The sequence below is a fragment of the Sorex fumeus genome, unplaced genomic scaffold (assembly GCF_029834395.1).
Source record: "Sorex fumeus unplaced genomic scaffold, SorFum_2.1 ptg000102l, whole genome shotgun sequence".
In the NCBI taxonomy this organism is placed as follows: domain Eukaryota; kingdom Metazoa; phylum Chordata; class Mammalia; order Eulipotyphla; family Soricidae; genus Sorex; species Sorex fumeus.
Genome location: NW_026606159.1, coordinates 456,462 through 475,071, shown reverse-complemented (window position 1 = coordinate 475,071; position 18,610 = coordinate 456,462). Strand labels below are relative to the sequence as shown.

General features: G+C 57.8%; 1 protein-coding gene across 1 annotated transcript in view; it reads left to right on the top strand.

Moving 5' to 3' along the window:
* The window catches only part of XYLT1 (xylosyltransferase 1), a 202,409-nt gene that overhangs the window by 99,145 nt on the left and 84,654 nt on the right, over nucleotides 1–18,610 (top strand). The window contains exon 4 of the mRNA XM_056134734.1: nucleotides 15,401–15,884. Within this exon, the coding sequence (XP_055990709.1) occupies nucleotides 15,401–15,884 (484 nt within the window). The remainder of the gene's footprint in view (nucleotides 1–15,400; nucleotides 15,885–18,610) is intronic.

Genomic DNA, 18,610 nt, shown 5'->3' with positions numbered 1-18,610 from the left:
AACCAAACCGCGGCCCTTGTGTCCCTCTTTGCCTTGCCCGCTAGCAAGCTCAGAGACAGCCCGGTGCAGACCTTGTCAGGTGCCCTGACCTGAGCCTGCGTTCGTGCTCAGTTGGCTGCAACCCTTGGTGGCGAGTCACATGTCCCAGCTCGTGTTCTTTTCCTTGTCCACCCCCAGCCCAGGTCCTGTCTGTTTAGCCGGTGGCCAGCGGGACTGTGAGTTTTGCACGATGGGCCTTTCAGGACATACAGCTACAGGAGCGGATCGTGGGGCTGAAAATGCAATTTCCGACTCTCGTCTGATTGGGCTGATGCCTTTCCCCGAGGCGTCTTTCAGCCCCCACCCCCTTTTGAGCCCTGTGCAGACAGGGGAGTCCCAGCCACCGCCCCTGCCCTTTGGAGCTGCAGGAAGAACAGCTGGGAGGACCCCCAACTTGCTCTGAGCTCCCCACAAGCCCCCAGAAGTGCCTGGCTGGCGCCAGCGCCCGGGTCGCCCCGCCGACACCGGCCCTTCTGGGAAACGGACTTCAGTCATCGTGGAAAATGAGTCTCACCCCCCTTCCTCCCCCTAGCTGGAAGGCGAGGCCGCTCCGGCTGGTAGCATGGCTTCGACTCCAAAGGCTGATGGGGCCTGACTCTCACCCCGACAGGTCTAGGATGGAATTTCCCAGACGTGGCCCTCAGCAGCTTTGCCAGAGGGGTTGCTTTTGGCTCAACTCTCAAGTCTATGCCTCCCCTCTCGCCCCCCAGTTTGGGGGTAAGGGGGAATCGGCAGGCTCAGAGCCTGCTGACGCTGCCGAGAAGTTTCTGTATTTTGAGGAGGGTGACTCAGAAGCGGGGAAGGTCGGCCAGAGGTGGAACGCGGGATGCTTGGGTAGTGGCGAGACGCACATCCTGACACATGAAACTCACCGAGGTCTCCTTCCCTGCCAGCCCCGTTTCTTTTCGCTTTTGGGGTCACACGCGGCGATGCTCAGGGGTTCCTCCTGGCTCTGCACTCAGAATCCACTCCTGGCGGTGCTCGGGGGACCCTATGGGATGCTGGGCATCGAACCGTGCCAGCCCCACTCTTATTCCCTGCAAGGAGTCAGCCCCATTACTCTCCTGCTCTGCATCTGGAAAGGGGGACGCCCTCCACCACCCCCCGCCCAGAGCCACGTGTGGGGAATTATGCTCTCCCTTTGACATAACTCTGGTGGTGTTTAGTTTCTGTTTGAGGAGGGGAGATGTATTTTTTTCTCGTAAATTTATTATGGAACAAGTTAAATGTCTCTAGCTACAAAACTGAAACTTCTTTTTTCATCTTCTGGAGAGGGTTCATTTGCATTCCCAGCTGTCACGGTGATTGCCACCAGGCTTGGGATTCAGGAGACAGTCATAACTTCGCGAAGTTTCCTGTACCTGGGGAGTGGGGGCACTCTCAGCCTCACATTGGGGAAACATGCCAGTCAAACGTGTCTTTGAAAATGACAGGGATCGGGAAGTTGGAAAGAGAAGTCACACCCAGGCTGGGGAAACAAGACTTCTGGGTGTAGAGTGAGCTGTGGGACGGGTAGAGATAGGCAGGAAAGGGAGCGGGAAGGGGAAGGGAGGAAAGGGTGGTAGAAATAGCAGTGCGCAGAGAAGTTCTTCGGAGCGGTAGGTAGGTGGCGAGCTGACGGGTTAAATCTGGCCCTCCATTTGGTTTTTGCCAATAAAGTTTTATTGGCACAGTGGCCGCACCCAGTTTTGTACATTTGCTTTCTGTTTGCGCTTTTTGTTCTACAACGAGACTAGTTGTGACCTCTGGGTCATAACCAAAGGGTCTCTCTACAAAGTCTGAATGAAGGCTGGTCTTCTGCAGAAATACTTTCTTAGGCAGCCTTTGTAGGGCTGGTCCTTTACAGAAATGTTTTGCGGACCCCCGGCCTGGACACTCATGGGTTTAACTGACAGTGGGTAGAATCCCTGCTCCATCCTTATTTTTTTTTCTTTTTGGGTCACACCCGGCAACGCACAGGGGTTGCTCCTGGCTCTGCACTCAGGAATCACTCCTGCCGGTGCTCGGGGGACCCTATGGGATGCCAGGAATCGAACCCAGGTCGGCTGCATGCAAGGCAAACGCCCTCCCCGCTGTGCTATTGCTCCAGCCCCCTGCTCCATCCTTGACCATAAGGGGACTCAGAGGCTTCATGTCTCTGAGACTCAGTTTCTCTATTTTGTTGAGTGGGGACCCAGCTGGCAGTGTGCAGGGCTGACTCCCGGCTGCCCAGCCTCAGGGATGAGTCACTCCTGGGGTGTTCGGGGGGTGCATATGCAGAGCCAGGATGCAAGGCAAGTCTTAGGCACCATCCTGCCCCTCTGGCCTCAGTTTCTCTTTGTGCAGTGCTCGTTGTATTGTCAGGCTGATTTATCTGACCCCCCAAGGCAAAAATCGGAAATTCCACGGAACGGTTTAGGGGGCTGCCTTGGGGCCTGGTGGCTGGTTCTCCATGAGGGTCCGAAGGTGCGTCACTGTTCAGGCCACTCTGGGGTGCTGGGGGCCTTCAGAACGGCACCTGGCCGTGCTCGGGACCGTGTGGGTGCTGGGGGTCGGAGCGGGGTCAGGCGTGTGTGTGCACCCCTGTCCCGGCCCCTCCACTGAACCCTGATCGTCAGCCAGGAGGGACGCCGACCTGGGTGTCCCAGAATGTCAGGGGGCAGCTGACTTCCAGGTGTGTGAGAGACAGTGTGCGCGTATGGGCACGTGTCACGTGTCCTTGGGTGCGTGTACCTGTGCTGTACGCTGTCAGCATCCATGCATCCATGTGTAAGTGCACTATGCGGTGTGTGTTTGTCTTGGTGTGCATGGTGCATGAGCGTATATGTGTGTGTATACGTGTGTGCACGCCAGTACGTGTGTTTGTATAGGAGGGCATCTACATGTGCATGTGTGCACGTGTGTGCTGAGTGCATATATATATGTGCACTGGAGTGTGTGTGCTCTGTGTGTATACACGTGGGTGCATACATGCGTGTACTGTATTGTGGGTACATGTGTGTGCTGTATTATGGGTGCATGTGTGTGTGTACTGTATTGTGGGTGCTTATGTGTCTATGCGCTGTATTGTGGGTGCACGTATGCGTGTGAGTTCGAGCATGTGTGTGTCCCTGTGTGCACCCCCTCCGCCCCCCGCAGACACTCCTTGTGGCCGGGATCACGCTGCCCCTCTCCCGCCCCGTGCGGGCGGCGCCCCCTCCCCGCCGTGTCCCCAGTGGCCCTGCCTGCTCTGGCCATCCGGGCTGAGGCTCCCGGCAGGTATTAAGAGCCACTCGCTTATTAGAACCGCAGGGAAGAGCATGTGGGGAGAGCAAACGGCGTTGACACCTGCCGCCCGCCCCATCTGCTTGGTGGGCGCCCGCCGCCTGCTCCAGCGCCCCTCCCCTCATCCCCGTGCCTCCCGCCCACCCCGGGCTCGGCATCCACTCCCTGGACCCACTGTGCCAGCCCTGCGGCCGTGGCCTGGGGCCGCCAAGTCGGCCTTTCGGGTTCTCACTTTCCTTGTCTGCGAAGTGGGTTGAGCCAAAGCCGCACCGTGGGGGGACATGGGATGACGCTCGCGAATCTCTGCGGTGGGGGGTGGCTGGCATTTCCCTGCGCCCCCGGGGGGGCTGTCCCCACTCTCCCCCTGGTCCTGCACCCAGAACGGAGCTCCCCTTCCTCGTTCCCAGCCCCGTGACCTTTCTCTTTACGTGGGTCCTGGGAAAAGCCCCCCGCAAAGTTTCCCCTTTCACCGTGAGCCCCTCGAAGTCGCTTACCCATCTTCTCCACATGTGGTTCCCCATTGCAGGGCCGGGCGCACTGGGCCCCTGCGGGGGCTGGAGGGGCAACTGCTCACAGGCCGGGTCAGCCCAGGCCCGGCAATGGGCTCCTGACGGCTCCTCCCGCCTCAGCTGCCGCCTTGCCAGCCCCCTGGGAGTGAGACAGGCCAAATGTTGTGATTTCAGAGTCTGCGGGGCTGTCGGAGGCAGATTCCAGAGACGCCTCCCTCTGGCTCCCCCAGCTCCCACGCAATCCACCCTCTGCAGAGCAGAGAGAACGGACCACAGGTCCCTGCCACGTGGGAGGGGGACCTTGGCGCCATGGCCGGTTGCTGCTGCTGGCTGGGCGCCGGTGGAGGTGAGGGGATGGAGCCAGTTCCCGGCCTTCTCTGGGCCTCAGTCTCCTCCTCTGGGAAATGGGTGGCTGATACCGTTCGCTTCATGCCTGCTCTTGACATGAGTTGACTGTGCCTGGCAGGCCTCCCGGCGTGCATGTGCTGGGGGACAGGGAATGGGAGTGGGAACCCCTCTCTCCTCTCCGTCGTCTCAGCCCTGGCCCCTGGGCCCGTGGCCTCCTCAAGTCCCCCCAGTGATCAAGAACTAGAGGGCCCGTTTCACTAATACAAATTTAAAAAAAAAAAAAAAAGAACTAGAGGGCCCTCGGCCTGATGTTTGTCCGAGAAGAAGTGTATCCCCCCCCCCCCCCCAGCCTCCAAAAAGTGCATCTGGGGGGCGGGGCGGGCCCGGAAGGAGATGGGGTGGGAAGGGGCCACACAAGCTGGGATGCGGGTGCTCTGGGGGTGTTGCGCCCCCTCGAACTGTCCTCGGAGAAGTGACTGCAGTTTCCTGCACCAAGGCCCCCAGGGAAACCCCGCCCCACCCCTCCTCCCTCCCCTGTCCCGAGGAACCCCCCACGCTTAAGCTCCTCTCAGTGTTCCTGTGTGCCCACAGCGGAAACCCAGGCAGCACCTTCTCCGCCAGGATTGGGGGGTCCCTCTTAGTGGCCAAGTCATGGGGAGCAGCCGCGGGAAGGAAGGACTGGCCCGACCAGGTCACCGTTGCAAGCAGAGACGGGCAGAGATGCCCTGAGGGAGGTTGGCACCTTCCAGAACCTTCCAGGCAGGAGGTGGCAGACCTGCCCTTTGACTGGACACCCAAGCCCTCTTTTTTTTTATGTAGGAATACTGCTCTTTATTCAGCCATGGATTAAGCTGATAGAATTGGACATGAACTCCACATTACATTTTATTTTTTTTATTCAAAATGTTTATTTTATTGACAAAGCTTTCCTGTTTGAGTTTTAGCCATACCATGATTGATCACCCAACCCTCCCCCAGCGCACATCTTCCACCACCAAGGTCCTCAGTATCCCCCCATCCCGCCCCTCCCCCTGCCTCTATGGCAGACAATCTCCCCCATACTCTTTTGTATAGCTTGTTATGAATAGCATAAGATGTTGCGTGGCCGAAAGAGCAGCCACATGCTCCAGAAATTCTAAAATTTTAGATAACTAAGGCCTGGAGATGGCTGGAGCGATAGCACAGTGGGTAGGGCGTTTGCCTTGCACGTGGCTGACCCAGGTTCGACACCTCCGTCCCTCTCAGAGAGCCCGGCAAACTTCCAAGAGTATCTCGCCCGCACAGCAGAGAGCCTGACAAGCTCCCTGTGGTATATTCAATATGCCAAAAACAGTAACAACAAGTCTCACAATGGAGACGGCACTGGTGCCCACGCAAGCAAATCGAGGCACAACGGGAGGACAGTGTGACAGTGCCAAGGTCTGGAGGAATCTGCAGTGAGCTCCTGGGTTCAGAGATTCTTGCCTGTGTCTCTAGATCATGGCCCTTGAGTAGCTTAAGTAGCAGCTGGAGGCAGTTTGTGGGCGTGACCTCCAGGGTCCCATGGGCGGGGGGGGGGGGGGGGGGGGGGAGGGGGGATGAGTGGGACTAGCCCATCCCCTGTCCCTCAAGGCCTGGAGTTTGCTGTCACCGAACCCGTGTACCTGCCCTTCTCACTGACACCCAGGTCCTCTTGGTTTGACCGGGCCTCCACCCTCGGGGCCTCGTGGTGTCCAGATGACCTTCCTCCAGCCGTAGGGGGTGGTCAGTGAGTACGCAGAGAGGGCCGCTGCTCTGCTGACCCTCCCAACATGTTCCACAGCCACTTACCCGGCTCACACCCTTCCAGAACAGCGGGTCTCTCACGCTTCTCAGCCTGGGACTGGTGGGCACGTGCTCAGGACCCCCCAGGAACGAGCACGCATGAGGATGAGTGGATGGAGCACGGGTGCATTGATCCACCTGCTCGTGGCTGCTCTGACCGTCCCCCAAACCCAGCTCCAAGCCAGCAGCACCCACTGGTGGTCACTCACCCCCACTGCCCCGGGCCAGCTCTGGACAGTGGACAGGCTCCATCTGCAGAGAGTGACCTGCGCCCACCTTGGTGGCTCAGAATAAACTCAGGCAGGCCCATGGGCCTCCTTGCCAGGATCTCGGCAGCCCCCTCCGTCCGGCCCACAGAGCTGGAGCCAGAGGGGCTCCAAGGGGAACCGGAGGTGACCCTCCTGGGGGTGTCTGTCATGTGCCGGGACCCCCCACCTGCCACATGCCGAGCAGGAGCATTCGGGAAAGCCCCTCCCAGACAGCACGGCCCGTAGGAGAGATTTAGGGGTGACGGCAGCGTGTTCATTTGTACCTGTGCATAGTAAAGGTGATTTATTGGCGCTGGCTGAGGAAGTTGGGTTCTGAAGCCCCGCGGATGGTACAGGTCCTTCTTCCTCTCTCTCCCTCCCTCCCTCTTTTTCTCTTTCTTTCTTGCTCTCCCTTTCTCTTTCCCTCTCTTTCCCCCTCTCTCTCTTTCTCCGTCTCTCTTCCCCCTCCCTTCCTCCCTCTCTCTTTCTCTGTCTCTCTTTCTCTTCCTCCCTCCCTCCCTCTCTCTGTCTCTCCCCTGCCTCCTCTCCACACAGGGACTCTCAGGTGAGCTGGGTTCACGGGGGCTGTGTGTGCGCGTGCGAGTTTGTGCAGATATTTGTTCGTTTGTGGTGCCGTTTCCCTTATTGATGTTGCCTGGCCCTGAGCATTTACGTTTCTTTCGAGACTCGGCAGTGATGAGCCTACAAGTGCTCCGTTCATTATCCACTTGTAGCAAAGCCCGAGGATGAGTCAGGGAGCGGGACGTCTTGCATCAGCAGGCGTTCCTGCCTCTCCACCTGTCTCCCTGAGGGACCCAGGGCCGGAAGGGCTCTCTGGAGTGGAGGGCAGAGAAGCAGTGCCTGGGGACCGTGGACAGTTCTGGACCTGTCCTGGAGGACACGGGACTGTCCCCAGCTCACTGTACTGTGCTGACCCTCCCCAGTCTGGGTGCTTCTAGGCCCCTCCAGCCCCCCGGGGAGGGGTGGTCCCACTCCTGCCCCAGACCCAGAGGGAGCTACAGAACAGAGTGGGAACTTGAAAACTGTCTGGAGCGATAGTACAGCAGGGAGGGCGTTTGCTCTGCACGCGGCCAACCTGGGTTCGATTCCTGGCATCCCATAGGGTCCCCCGAGCACCACTAGGAGTAACTCCTGAGTCTAGAGCCAGGAGAAACCCCTGAGCATCGCCAGGTCTGACCCAAAAAGAGAAAAAAAAGTAAAAGAAAACTGTCACCCCCGACAGGTGAGTGGGGACAAAGGGTGTGGACAGGTGGGACTGTGCCTGCTGGAGTGGGGGCCTGTCTCCCTGCCTCCCTGCCCTGGCCGCCACCCCCCATCCCCGGGACTGTCCCACACAGGGACCCTGCCCCAGTCCCGTCTCGCCAGGTCCACTGAGGCGCGTGTGGTAGTGAAACGCCTCCAGCACAGCCTGAAAAGCCGGACGTGGTCCTGTGGATCTCCGGAGATCATGGGGAGTTGGGGACCGAACTTGCGCCCATGGGGACTGGGGCCCTGCGTCCTCCCCGCCTTCAGGATTTGTCCAAGGAAGCCGAGTTCCCCTGCCCTGGAGCATCCTCATCAGGCTCGGGGCTCGGGGTCACCTGGTGCAGGGTGCCCGGGTGGGTGGCCTGAGGCTGGTTCGAGCTGGTTCAGGGTGCAGCCCCCAGAGTTCAGAAGAGCCTGACTGGGAGCGGGCCTGGGGGGATGTGAGCTGGCCACTGTCCTCGCTCACACGGAGACTTCATTGGTCCCGCATTCCCGCTGAGCCCCTGAGACAGTGTCTTCCAGTGAGGACCATCCCCCAGGGGGCCACAGAACAGTCCAGCAGAGTGTTGGTGATCTGCGGTGCCAGTAGGGGGTGCTTAGTTTGCTCCCTTAAATAGAAGCTGGATTTCTGGGGCTGGAGCGATGGCACAGCGGGGAGGGCGTTTGCCTTGCACGTGGCTGACCCAGGTTCGGTTCCCAGCATCCCGTATGGTTCCCCAAGCACCGCCAGGAGTAAGTTTTGAGTGCAGAGCCAGGAGTAACCTCTGAGCACTACTGGATATGACCCAAAAAGGAAAAAAAAAGATGGATTTCTGGGCGGGGTCCGTTAGTGTGCTGAGTGATTTTTGTTTTTTTCTGAAAAAGGGTGGGGTCGGGCGGATCAGTTTGGGACCTGTGGTCCTAAGGCCTCTATCAGCGCCCCATCCCCACAGGCCGGCCCTCTCTCTGCAGTTGGGGAGTATAGTCGCTGGGGCTGGGCTCCGAGCAGACGTCCCCCTCCTCACTAGCCTGGGGGTTTCAGCCCCATCCCCCAGGAGCAGGGCTGACAGGTCATCGTCGCATGTGGCAGCCGCTCTCGAACCCCGGCGTCTCAGGACCCGACTTGGCTCCCCAGTAGAGCCGCAGCCCTCCTCCAGGCCCGTGGCGTGTGCAAGCCAGGCCGATCCGCGATCAGTGACAGTTTGAAACTTCCACAGAGGTCGTTCCCAGAACGGGTCCTGATTGATTTCACATCCTCCAGAACGGCAATGGAGAAGATTATCCATGACTTCTACTCAAATCTCTTCGATAGACATGTCCACTTGCCGACATACCAAATTCCACAGGATGGATATGTCGTTCTCAACATTCTCCCTTCCGAAATCCGACACGCCATTTCGTCGGTAAAGAAACAAACAGCACCCGGCCCAGACAAGGTCAGACCTGAACACCTGAAGAACCTGCCGTCAGTACTCATCAATACACTGGCTCGGCTCTTCACTCGCTACCTGTCTGAATGCAAGGTTCCGTCCCAATGGAAAACCAGCAGGACCGTACTACTGTTCAAGAAGGGAGACGTCCATGACATTGGCAACTATCGCCCGATCTGCCTATTGTCTGTCATCTACAAGTTGTTCACTCGAGTCATCCTAAATAGGATTGGCAGAACACTAGATGAAGGACAACCATGCGAGCAAGCAGGGTTCCGCAAAGGATTCAGCACCATCGACCATATCCACACGATAACCAAGCTCATTGAGGTTTCTCGGGAGTTCAAGATGCCGCTCTGTTTAACGTTCATTGATTTAAAGAAGGCCTTCGATTCTGTTGAGACGGAAGCGGTCATTGAAGCCCTAGCCAATCAGGGCATTCAAGCCCAATACATCAGGATCCTCCGTGAGCTGTATTGCGGATTCACTACCAGGATCTCACCATTCTACAAAGAAGTGATCGTTGATGTCAAGAGAGGGGTGCGGCAGGGTGATACCATTTCACCGAAACTCTTCAGTGCCACCCTCGAGAACATCATGCGACGACTGGAATGGGAAGAAATGGGAGTAAAGATAGATGGTCGGCAACTACACCACCTCCGCTTTGCTGATGACATTGTTTTAATAACACCAAACATCAGCCAAGCGGCACAAATGCTGGCCGACTTTGACCGTGAGTGTGGAAAGGTAGGACTACAGCTGAATCTTACGAAGACAATGTTTATGAGAAACAGCCTTGTTCCTGACGCCCCATTCGCTCTCAATGGAACGACCATCTCCAAATGCAACAGCTATGTGTACCTAGGTCGAGAGGTCAACATGACAAATGACCTGGCACCCGAGCTGCGCAGGAGGAAGAGAGCGGCTTGGAACGCCTTCAAGAACGTCGAAGAAATAGCTAAGAGGACGAAGAACCTCCGGCTCCGGGCACATCTCTTTGATTCCACTCTTCTTCCTGCATTAACATATGCCTCAGAGACCTGGGCCCTACGCAAACAAGATGAGAACGCCATTCAGGTCTCCCAAAGAAGACTAGAAAGAGCTATGCTTGGAATATCACGTTTCACTCAAATGAGAGAACGAATCCGGAGCTCTGACATCCGTCGACGATCAAGGATCAGGGACGCTGTCTCGTTTGCCAAGGTGTCGAAAATCAGATGGGCTGGTCACGTAGTGAGATTTAAAGACGACCGCTGGACTAGAGCTGTTACCGACTGGATTCCACGGGATGTCAAGAGATCGCGTGGCCGCCCACCTACCAGATGGTCAGACTTCTTTGTCAAGATCATGAATGACCGGTTTGAGGCCCTCCATGTTCCCGGAGCGAAGAGATGCCATTGGGCTACACTAGCACGCGACAGGGACAAATGGAGACGTTACTGGCGCCCGCTCGAGCAAATCGACGACTAACGGGAAGTTAAGTGATTAAGTTAAGTGACAGAGGTCGTTCCCAGAACGGGTCCTGATTGATTTCCTTAAAAGCAGGAGCCTCCGCTGCACGCGTGTCCGGCTGGGCCGAGGTCTATTTATTGGAGGCTGCGTTGCCCACAGAGGCCACGACCCGAGGCAGCCCTCATGTGTCTGTAGGTTCTGGCAACTTCTACCTTTATCCGGACACACTGGAGGGGCTTCCCTGGACTGCCGGGCCCTCATGGGCGCCCGGGAAGGAAGCCTTTGGGAAACCCCAGCCTGGACCACCCACCCGCTCTCTCCTCCTCGCCCGTGCTCTGCACGTCTCAGCTGGTTCCGTGTGCTCCGGAGCCTTGGGGAGCACGTTTAGGGTCCTCATGGAGCAAAACTCCCCATGCCCAGCATGGCCGGCTGCCTCCCACCAGGCCAGGCACGTTCCCACCTGCCCGGGGGCCCAGTGGACTCAGAGCTCGTGCTGAGTCAGATCCACGAGATGAAGAATCGTCGTGGCGTGCAACCAAGCTCCCTGCCTCTCCTTCTCCATGCACCTGGGTAGGTGCTGAGATGCTTCAGGAAACACATGCCGTTCCCATGCGCCCTCGGGGGCCTCCATCCCCTTGCTGATAGGATAAAGCCCGGGCCCGAAGTTCAGCCACACTCAGCCATTCGGTATGAGGTGTGTCCACATGGAAGTGAATGGTAGTCTGATGGGCTCAGAGCAAGCATGGACACAGGTGCCCTAGGCGTTAGCGATCCCACCTGGAACACGGGGCAGATAACACAGCCTCTGCTGCAGGTGGCATGAGCGAGCATGTGCAAAGGGCCTGTGGCAGCCGGGCCCCACTAAATGCTGTCCATGCACTTTCCAATAGATGCCTAGCCCAAAGCTGTGCTCTCCAGGCCTTCCTGGTTCCCATCAGTTCCCAGGAGAGGGGTCCCTCAGGAGAGATGAGCCCAGAGCGGTGAGATGATTTTTGTCATGCCAAAGAGTTTCTGGACATTCTGCTCCGGCCATGAGGCTGGGAGAAGACACAGCACACTCAGGCGCGTCCGTCCACCCCCAGACTCTGGGCTCTCGCAGTCCCACCAGTCACTGGTTTTGTTCATTTGTTTGTTTTTGTTTTTTAATCTTTTATTGATGGAGGTCCTGTGCTTTACAACACCATCAATAATGGCTTCTCATGCACAGAATTCCAGCACTGCACCCATCACTAATGTACCCAGCTCCCTTCCCCCGAGGACCCCCATCACGCCCAGCTGCGTGAATCCGGCCTCCCGTTGTGCTGCCGTTGGCCCCTTGTTGCTCCCTGGCTGTGCGTCCTTAATTCCCACACGTGAGAGACTGTTCTGTGTCTGTCTCGGTCCTTCTGATTTCACGCTCGTTCCGTCCAGGCCATGGCAAGGTGCGTGATGATGTTCGTTCTTAGTGCTGCATAGTATTTCACGGTGTACAGAGACCATTTTTTTTTCCTTTTTGGGCCACACCTGATGATGCGCAGGGTTTACTGGCTTTTCACTCAGGAATCACTTCTAGTGGTGCTCGGAGGACCCTATGGGATGCTGGGAATCAAACCCGGGTCGGCCACGTGCAAGGCAAACACCCTCCCCGCTGTACTATCACTCCTGCCCCAAGACCACGATTTTTTGATCCTTTCGTCTGTCACTTGGCATTTGGGTCATCTCTGGATTGCAGCTAAGGGCAATGATGAACTTAGATGCACCCAGTGGCTTTTCAAGCAAACGGCCAAGGTGCTGGTCTCTGAAGGACAGCACTTGTCGGGTGACACACGCTCAGTACAGCTGAGAGAACCCCTCACTCACTCCAGCAAGACTGTCTCCCGCCAGGCCCGTGGCCTGCCGACACAGAGACAAGTGCAGAGGCCCCTTCGTGAGGGGACCCCTCAGAGAGCGGCGACCCTCCCAAAGGGGGCCGAGGGTTCTTCCCAGCCTGGGCTCCCCCCCTGAGCATAGGTGTCTCCTGGCGGCCGCCCCTCACAGCCACGTCGTGGGAAATCTATTTCTACCTGATTGGAACGGGCTCTGAACAGCCCAAGGTTGAGCGGGAACGGAGGGCATCCTTGCATTTCATTATGCCTCCGGAATAAAAGTGGATGTGACGGTCCCTCACGGGGAGGGAGGCGGCAGGGCAATTAGAGGCTGGAGCGCACTCGCCAGTATTGCAGTGCGCAATCATTGCAATAAGGGCATTAAAATAAAATAAGTCAGAGGGCGGCGGTTGCATAAATAGCCCAAGGTGAGCGTGTTGGGTGAGGGGAGAAGGCGGGGAGACACTGTGGAATGACCCTGAGAACTCGTCTGCTCTCAGGGCCGAGCCCCTGGGGGGACCATCGAGCCCACGGGTAGTTGGTCGTGCGGGGGGTCATTCCTCCTCCAACTTTGGGGATGAGAATGTTCTGGAACCTTTACAGTCATTCGTCCTCATCCAAGGACCCCCAGCATCAGTCACATGACCAGCCCCCACCACCCCCACCTTCCGGAGGAGACTGGGGCATGGCTGGTTTGTCGCCAGTGTCCTGCCTGGGACCCATCATTTCATCAGTCCCTGGAGTGGGGCCGGCACTGCCCTCTCGGCTGTGTTTTAGGGAAACAGGGAGCGAAGGCTTGAAGGGCCCGGGTCTGGGGGAGATGAGGATGAGGAGGCGCATGGAGTCGCCCCCGCATTCTCTTGGAAACTGCTAAAGTCCGTTTTAAGGACGGGAGAATGGGCTTGTGTTTCTGGATCGTGATTTTCTGTGGAAAGCAGAGAAAAAAACTGATGTGGCAATGAGGAGGGGGTGGGGGTGGGGTGGGGGGTGCAAGATGAGATAGCGTGGGTGTCTCCTTCATCCACGACGGCTGGCTGGCAACTGGGAGGGAGGGAAAGGATGGGAGGGAAGGAAGGAAGGAGGGAGGGATGGGGGAAGGAGGGTGGGAAGGAAGGAAGGAAGGAAAGAAGGAAGGAAGGAAGGAAGGAAGGAAAGAAGGAAGGAAGGAGTGAGAGAGGGTAGGAAGGAAGGAAGGAAGGAAGGAAGGAAGGAAGGAAGGAAGGAAGGGAAGAAGGAGGGAAGGAAGGAGTGAGAGAGGATAGGAAGGAAGGAAAGGAAGGAAGGAGGGAGGGAGGAGGGAGGGAGGGGAGTAGTAAATGGAAAGTGGATGGATAGGTGAATGGTCGTACCAGCGGAAGGGTGGGTGGGCAGTTGGACGGATGGGTGGATGGACGATGGGCAGATGGATGGAACACGCCGTTTACGTGCAACAAAACACTAGTCTTCCAAAGTAAGGCAGTCTGCCATGAGACGTGGCTGAACCTTGAGGGCCTGGTGCCAGACCCGTGGGGGGTTCGTGCTGTGTCCACCCCCGAAAGGGATCAGAAATAGTCCGGCTCAGCGTCAGCAGGGAGACGGGTGGCGAGAGGCCCGTTGCGTCTTCATTGTCTGGGATGAGAATGTTCTAGAGATCCGGAGCGCAGTGCCCACGAAGAGACGCATCTCGCCAGAAAATGGGTCAGCTATCCCTGTGGTCTTCCCACGGGAAAGTGAACTTCAGGAGAGGAAGGGGGAGCCTGGGGGACTTGCCCCCCGCAGGAAGCAGCACTGATCCTGCGCGGGAAGCCCTCGGCGGCCTGGTGCCCGGGCTCCGTCCTGCCCGCCTTCCCCTCCAGCTGCACCCCTGAGGCGGTCCTGGGCCCAGCCCAGGCCAGTTCCTGCTGGGAGCAAACTGGCCACAGGACAGATGGTCTCGAGGGTGACCCAGGCTGGGGGCTGCAGCCAGCTCCCACTCAGGCCCACTGAGCCAGGCTGGAAGTCAGAAAACGTGGCAGTTAGAAAACGTGTGTGAGGGGCCGGAGCGATAGGACAGCGGGGAGGGTGTCTGCCTTGCACGCGGCCGACCTGGGTTCAATTTGCAGCATCCCACAGTATCCCCCGAGCACCGCCAGGAGTAATTGCTGAGTGCAGAGCCAGGAGGAACCCCTGAGCCTCACTGGGTATGACCCCCCCCCCCCGAAAAAAAAAGGAAAAAAAAGAAAAAATGTGTGTGAGGCTGTGGGGACGTGCAGGGGCCCCTGGGCAGAAATGGGGGACAGGAATAGCTATGGGGGCGGAGGAGGGGCTGTCGGTCATGGGGGTTGGGAGCTATGGGGGCTTCAGGCGAACTCTGCATTTGATCGGAGACAGAGTGACCAGGACCTGCCTACTACACGGGGGAGCGTATCGGGGGCGCCCCCTTCCTGGAAGGACCCCAAAGCCAGGCACTTTCCCCAGGAGGACCCCCCGCCATTTTATTGCCCCCCCACCCCACATGAGTGACATCGTTGGTGCTGTTCCAGGTAAAGTCCCCAGAAGCCAAAGCTCTCGCCCAGAGTGTCACATGACCCCGTCAGTGCCCGAGATTCAACATCAGATTCAACTCATGTCCCCACGCCCTCACCCTCAATAAGAGGATAGCAGGGACGGTTCTTCCTTGGAAATTACCGCGCTTTCTAGGCTCAGACTGAACTCGTGTGTGTGTGTGCGTGCGTGTGTGTGCGTGTTTTGGGGGCCACACTGGGTGCTACTTCAAGGATACTCCAACTCTGTGCTCAGGCACCAATCCTAGAGGTGCTTAGGGACCAGGCAGATCCAGGGACAGAGCCCAGTCCTCCTGCTTGCAAAGCCCGTGTGCCACCCATTGCACCATCTCTGTGGCCCTTGGCTGATTTCTGTGAGGCTCCAGTCTGTGACCATCTCTGAGCAAAGAGGCAGTACAAGGTAGACACTCTCCCCACAAGTGTTGCCCTCCCAGCCCCTAGACCACACTCCACTGCCCTCTGCCAGGGTTTCAACAGGAAGCTGGAGGTCGGGGGGAACACCTCTCTGTCTGTCTGCCTGCCTTGGCGGTATCACGCAGGGGGAAATCCAGGGAAGGGAGCTGGGGCCCATCACGGGTCTTCGGGCTCAGACCCAGAGCCCCTGGGTGCTGTTTCTGCCTGCCATGGGGTCACCGGGGCCAGGAGCCGCGTCCTGCTGGGGCTGGGTGAGAAACCCCAGCGGCCGCTCACAGCCTCCTCTCCCCCCCCCCCCCCCAGGACGGCTACTTCTCCCACCGGCCGAAGGAGAAAGTGCGGACGGACAGCAATAACGAGAACTCCGTCCCCAAGGACTTCGAGAACGTGGACAACAGCAACTTCGCGCCCCGGGCGCAGAAGCAGAAGCACCAGCCCGAGCTGGGCAAGAGGGCCCTGAGCCGGCAGAAGGAGCTTCTGAAGCGGAAGCTGGAGCAGGGGGCCCCGGGCCAGGGTCCCTCGCGGCCCCCCGGGAACAGGGCACCAGGGACCGGCAGCCGCGGGAAGGACGCGCCCCGGACGCCCCACGCCAAGAGGAGCGGCGCCGGCGCCCCTGACGCCAGGTACGAGCCGCCGCCCAGGTGCGACATCTCGGGCAAGGAAGCCATCTCCGCGCTGTCCCGCGCCAAGTCCAAGCACTGCCGCCAGGAGATCGCCGACACCTACTGCCGCCACAAGCTGGGGCTGCTCATGCCCGAGAAGGTGGCTCGGCTCTGCCCGCTGGAAGGTGAGTGTCCGCCTGTCCGCCTCTCCGTCGGTCCGTCCCTCCGTCCGTCCTCAGGCTGCCCGGGTCAGTTGGGGGACCATGGACCCCACGGGGCCCTCGTGTCGGCCGGGTGTGCGGCCAGAGCTTCCTGGAGTGGGGTGAGGGCAGGCCCCCCTCGGCCCCATGTGGAAGCAGCGTGTGTCCGGTCCGGCCACGGGCGAGGTGACGGTGACGCCCTGAGCTCGCGTCTGTGTCGGACTCTGCAGTGCATAACCAGGATCGGGGCTGCTGAGTGGAAGGGAGTGGACAGGGTCCTGCTTGGGCGGAAACGAGTGGAGAGGGAGCTGGTTAGGTCCATTGACTAGAGTCTACCTACCTTCCTTCCTCCTTTCTTCCTTCCTTCCTTCCTTCCTTCCTTCCTTCCTTCCTTTCTTCCTTCCTCCTTCCTTCCTCCTTCCTTTCTTCCTTCCTCCCTTCCTTTCTTCCTTCCTTCCTCCCTTTCTTTCTCCTTCCTTCCTCCTTCCTTCCTTTCTTCCTTCCTTCCTCCTCCTCCTTCCTTCCTCCTTCCTTTCTTCCTTCCTCCCTTCCTTTCTTCCTTCCTTTCTTCCTTTCTTCCTCCTTCCTTCCTCCTTCCTTCCTTTCTTCCTTCCTTCCTCCTTCCTTCCTTCCTTCCTTCCTCCTTCCTTCCTTCCTTCCCTTCCTTCCTTCCTCCTTCCTTTCTTCCTTCCTTCCTCCCTCCTTCCTTCCTTCCTTCCTTCCTCCTTCCTTCCTTCCTTCCTTCTTCCTTCCTTCCTTCCTTCCTTCCTTCCTTCCTTCCTTCCTTCCTTCTTCTTTCCTTCCTCCTTCCTTGCTGTTGAGTGCAAGATTTCGGGAGGGGAGTTGAGAGATTCAAGGCATTTGCCTTGCAGGCAGCCAGCCCAGATTTGATCCCCAGCACCCCAATACCTCATGCATTTGATAATGATCTGTATTTAATTATCGTAATTATATAGTTATTAATTAATTATATAGTTATCATCTCATCCCTACTTTGGACAAACTTGCAGGCTGTCGAATGTAGCCTGCCCACAGGGCAGAGTCTGGCAAACTCCCCGTGGCGTACCCAATATGCCAAATACCAGCAACAATGATGGGTCTCATTCTCCTAAAGAGCCTTGAATATAATCTCGGGGCTAGGATGAAGGAGACGTTACTGGGGCCTGCTCGAGGCAATCGACGAATAACAGGATGATGAAATGAAATGAAAAAAAAATTATATAGTGTTACATACCATATATTGATACAATATAGTTATATTATGTGCACCGTATAATTATAATAACTTAATTAAAATATTTGTAACTTATTGGATAATTCCCGTGGAATTGGACCCACAGCACCCCGATACTTCCCAGGAGTGATTCTTGAACACTTCCGGGTGTGCCCCCAAAATCAACAACAAAAAGATTTTGGCAGGAAGGTCTCCTTGCCCACTTGTGTCCCATCCTGGTCCAGGCCAGCCAAGGGCTCCCAGCAGATTCCAGCCGGAGTGCAGGAGTGGGAAGGCGGGAGTTTCCCATCCGCCCTGGTCCCTGGCGAGGGCCCAGTGGAGCAGCCCCGCGTGGGCACTCCGGCTTCTGAGTCCTGAGCAAGACCTGCCCGCACGCTGGCCGTTTGCTGGTGTTCCCTGGTGGCCAAGATGGCGCATCTGGCCGGGACCCCCGAGCCGGATATTGAAATCCTCACCCTCTCCTGGCCTTGACAGTGCTCGAATTCGCCGCACCCCAGCCTCCCTGTTTCGCAATAAATTTACTGTGAATAGGCTAATTGCGAAATAACCCTAATTGGGTAGTTATCAATGAGCAACTTCCCATGGAACAAAACGACTTTCAATTAATGGCATTTAAGCCATAAACTATTCTTCTGCAGAAAGCGAACATGCAATTAGCCCCCATGTGGAGACTCCTTCCCCTTTCTGGAAACTCGGGCACCCGGGGACCCCCTCTGCGTCCGTGGGGCGGAGAGAGGCCTGGAGTTCCGGGGGAAAGACAGAAAACCAGGGGCGAAGGCGGGAGCGAGAGAGACCGACCGTGAGGGCTGTGCCCGCACAGAGCTCTCCAGAAGCTGGAGCAGGCATGGGAAGTCGCTTCTGCAGGGGGAGGCCGTGAAAGTCCAGGATAGGAATTCCGCGCGAAACGCAGGCTTCTGTGGTGGCTTTTGGGCTGGGAGGAGCCACACCCAGCTGGACTCTGGGCCCGCTCGGGGGATCCCTCCTGGCGGTGCTCGGGGCACCCGGGAAGGGCTGGGGATTGACCTGCGTGAGCTGCCTTGTCGGCAACCCTGAACCGTGGCGTCTGTTCCCATCTGAGGTGGACACGCTCCCAACCTTCCTGCCCTGACCCGGGTCCCAGTCAGGGATACAAAAGCTTCTGGCCTTTTTTTTTTCTTTAGTGAATCACCATGAGACACAGTTACAGACTGACAAACTTTCATGATTACATTTCGGTCATACAGTGATCGAGTACCCATCCCTCCACCTGTGCCCATTCTCCACCACCGAGAATGTCCCCAGTATCCCTCCCGCCCCTCCCCGACCCCCCGCCTCTGTGGAAGGCTCATTCCCTTCCCCTCTCTCTCTCCTTTGGGGTGTTGTGGTTTGCAGTACAGGTACTAAGTGGCTATCATCCTCGGTCTGCAGTCTACTTTCAGCGCATCTCCATCCCGAGCGGGCCCTCCAAGCATCCTTTTCTTGGTGGTCCCTTTTCCTC